At 45.9% G+C, this 4022-nt stretch overlaps 1 protein-coding gene across 1 annotated transcript in view; it reads right to left on the reverse strand.

The window, feature by feature from the left end:
* GPRC5D (G protein-coupled receptor class C group 5 member D) overlaps positions 1-2118 on the reverse strand; it is a 5996-nt gene extending 3878 nt beyond the window's left edge. Inside the window, 3 exon segments of the mRNA XM_024733150.1 lie at positions 1245-1432; positions 1434-2001; positions 2004-2118. Of these exon segments, the coding sequence (XP_024588918.1) occupies positions 1245-1432; positions 1434-2001; positions 2004-2118 (871 nt within the window).
* Between the last annotated feature and the right edge of the window lie 1904 nt (positions 2119-4022).

The following is a 4022-nucleotide window of genomic DNA, read 5'->3' on the forward strand; positions in this document are numbered from 1 at the left end:
GCCCGCATACTGAAAAAAAAAAAAAAAAAAAAGAAAGATAGACTCTGCAATTCTGCCCCAAACCTCACATCATCAAAAGCAATGAAAAACTCTTAAAAGAAGGATGTATAGTGTCAATTTCCAACTCGTGGTCAACTGAACTGAAAAGAATTAATGGATGCTTCCCTCTGAACAGGATTGAGTTTGAGTATGTCATTAGCCATAGATTACAGCTCAGAAAAGTGTCTGATTTACAAGGAAACCTTCTATTAATGTTTTTGAGCCTGGTGAGTATAATGTGCGTGATACAATGTATAATATAACATCATCTTTGCACATTAGAAATACACCGTGAGAAATCAGATGCCTATTAAGACACAAAATCTGATGTAAAACTGTGATGCTGGGTTATGAATAATAGGCCAGATATTTCAGACAGGGATTAATGAGTTTTGACGTATTTCCAGATAACTGAAATTAGCCACTAATTCCCCCGGTTTATTGGGGTCCAAGCCTCCTTGTTATCGTGGATAATATATTTTATTCTTTAACAGTATATAGTCAGGTGGCTTGGTCTTATATAAGGATACAAATCCGACCCAGAAATTATGAGGAAAATGTCACATAAGCAAGTTCTTTATTTCTATTAATGATTACGCATCTGAGACTCTAGCTCACAATTCTGACTTCATGGCTCATCCTGCCACTTTGTGTAAACCTCGAAGGCTTTCAAGGAGTGAATGATTTACAAAGTAGGAATCCAGAAGTTGTTGGGCTTCGAGGCTCTAATGAGGTGATGAGTCGTGCAGATCGGTCTGTTATGATATTTGGGCAAGTCGGCTTTGAGACTTAAATTTGAAAAACGTCAGTCACCGGTGCCAGGGTTGCACTTGCACTTGATGGCCAAAACATCTGCACTTAGCACGGTGTGTCATGCAATGGCATGGCCCAAGCCTAATTTGGGGCTGGTTAACTCATTTTATAGTGGGTGCCTTTCTTTATCCAGCACGAATACTCAGAGCCACACCCTTTCTATTTAGGGCCTTTGAGTCATTTCTGTCTTGGTCTCTCCCCATAAATCTCTGTATTTCGGAGGAACTGATTATTTAGAAAAGTTTAACCTTGACTCTGAGTGTCCCCGTCTCCAGGCTTGAGCTATGTCGTCACCCACCTAAATTCTGACCGTTCCCTTTTCTTTCCTCTTGCCCTGTTTTTTCTCCTGCTTCTCTTACGGGAGAGCCTCCCCAAGCTCCCCAGGCAAGTACCTCTTGAGAGTTGCTGATTTTCCGCTCTGAAGCTGCGTTCCTAAGCTGGGGGTGGGCAGGCATTGCCTTGCAGAGGGCAATCCTGCTGACACGATCTATAGAGAAAGCACAGCTCTGGTATGATGTACAGCAGCAGGAAAACCCATGTGTCGGTGACCAGGGCGATGCAGAGGACAGGGTCGTCCCATTGGGCTGTCTCTCGTGAGCATGGAGATCCACACCACCCAGATAATGATGGAGATGAGCACGGAGAGGAAGATGAGCCTTCCGTGCCGCTTCCAGTTCTCACACGGCCCACAGAAGGCGGCTTTGGAGACGAAGAACGTGAGGGCCAGCAGGAAGAGGACGTAAACCAGGAGGACCGCGAAGTCCACGTTGAGTTGACAGGGTGTCATATCCATAAACATCGTACCCCTGGTCATGATGAGAGTCACATACTCAGTGGCGATGATCGCCTGCAACAGGCTGACACCAACAGCAATGCACAGAATCGTCGTCCAAGAGGAGGACCCTTGACCCCAGACCAGCTTCACCAGGTTGGAGGCATGAGTCCAGAGGCACGAGAAACAGACAGCAAAGAGGACCCCGAAGAGAAAGTAGCGGATGGGGGCAGTCTGCTTGCTGAGCTGGATGAGGGAGGCAAAAGCAAGGCTGAGGAGCCCCAGCGCACCCAGGAGGAAGAGGAACTGGGTGGGGAGGACATTCCACTGGCTGCGGTCTTGAACCCTTCTCGTGAGGAAGAGAAATGCCAGGGTGGCAAAACTGTAACTGCTATGTCAATTACTGCCAGGGACTGCGGAACAATGCCCCATGCTCCCGTGGTGTCACAGAGGAAGTAATAGTCCCCAGTGGACTCTTTGCTGTCCTCATACATGGTGACTTGTAGGTGGACCTCACGAGAATGGTCTTTTGTTCCCGTGCAAAAAAAAAGGAACAAACATAACTTCATAACTTTACCTGCACCCTCAAGAACCCCTGTTGGGTAGTCTTGGGCAGGACACTATAATGTCTCTGATTCCCACATGAAGACACCTGGACCTACTGAACGAAATAGCTCAAAACTATCAACCCCTCCAAACTATCCTAGCTCTATCCTGCTGGGAAAGGAGAACCATCTTCGCTTAGGGGCTCCAGATAACTCATGAATTTTCACGTCATAATTTCCACCAAGGCTTTTTGAGGGCTAAGGCAGGATCTTTTTCATAAAAAGCGGGCATGTGACAACGTTTGCATGATGGTTAGGACTCCAGTTATAGCAGGCTCCAGGACAAGGGTTGTCAACATTACTGGACCATTTGATCATTCAAGACATGAGGCACTGCTCGAAGGAGACAGGCAGATGATTTTTCCCAGTCATTTTAATGACTCTTCCTTCTTTTAATTCAAGTCAATCCAAGATAGCCCATCACAGTTAAATACCCACTGTTGGTCTGTCGAAGAATTTTACAAAACGGTCTCTGCCTTCGATTAACTTTTTGGAGAGTTTAGCACCAAACTCTACGCCTTGCCTGGGGTTGTCTAGAAAAACATCACATATATTCATTTGGAAACAAGTGCCTTGCAGCTGAATACCCCTAGCTCTACTCCCCTTCAGCTATTCCCAAGCCAGCTACCTGGAGTGACCCAGGCTGACAGCTGAGGGCATGACCCCTTCAGTCCCACTTACCTCCTCTGTGTGCACGCTGGAGGCTGAGACTGTAGTGGCTGCGAGGTTGTAACTGCCAATGAGTAAGAAGGAGACAACCTCAGCGTCTTTAATCTGTCCCCAAACGGGCAGAAGGATGGAGGCCCGCACTCGGGTTCCTGCAGGGCCTACAAAGGGGTGTGGCTTTAGGAAAGACCGCCCCCTCCCCACAGCCTCCGATGTGACTTGGAGGCTGCGAGAGGCCCTCTGTTGGGCTCACGTGAGGACACTTCGTTCTTCTTCTGACCTGCTCCCTAAAAAGCCATCTCCAGTCTTCCCCACATCTTGATCATAAGATCCAAAAAAGCATCCATCCCAGAGGAATAAGACGTTTACTGGGCCATAAAGAAGGGTTACACACATTAAAAGGGCCAGTGGTTGACATCACTGTGAATTAGGGGAAATTTGTCTTCTCTGCTCTGCCCTTTTCTTTTCCTCTCCTGTGGAGGTGCTTCCTCAGGCTTCGGCTGCCCATCAAGTGGGGTCCCTACCTGGACCAGCTCTTCCAGGATTGCCAAAGCCTTTGGTATAATTTCCCGCTCTCCTTGCTCTCCTCACCCCCATCAGAACGTACTCTTTCTGGGTCTCATTCCATTGGGGCTTTCCCAGGGCCCAAGATAGAAGAACTTGCAGTTAAAAGTTCCAGCTGATATTGGTATAACATATTCTTTTTCTCTGTGGTGACGTATAATAGAGCGTGCAGTACAGGGTCCAGGCTATACTGACTGCAGGCCACCCCCCAAGCTCCCCTTCAAATTTACTTGACTCCTTGGTTCTTTTCCTGGATATTTGCCTTTTAAAAAAATGTTTGGAGGTTTTCCTTGCTTTCATTTTTTAAATGAACTATTATTTTAATTTTACTTTAAAAAAGTTTTTATCGGGGTATAGTTGATTTACAATGTTGTGTTAGTTTGTGCTGTACGGCAAAGTGAATCAGTTATACACATACATATATCCACTCTTTTTTTAGATTCCTTTCCCGTATAGGTTATTACAGAGTATTGAGTAGACTTCCCTGTGCTAGACATTAGGTCCCTATTAGTTATCTACAATTAATTTTTAAAAATCGAAGTATAGTTGATTTACAATGTTAT

The sequence above is a fragment of the Neophocaena asiaeorientalis genome, unplaced genomic scaffold, assembly GCF_003031525.2.
Source record: "Neophocaena asiaeorientalis asiaeorientalis breed wild unplaced genomic scaffold, Neophocaena_asiaeorientalis_V1.1 scaffold150, whole genome shotgun sequence".
Classification (NCBI taxonomy): domain Eukaryota; kingdom Metazoa; phylum Chordata; class Mammalia; order Artiodactyla; family Phocoenidae; genus Neophocaena; species Neophocaena asiaeorientalis.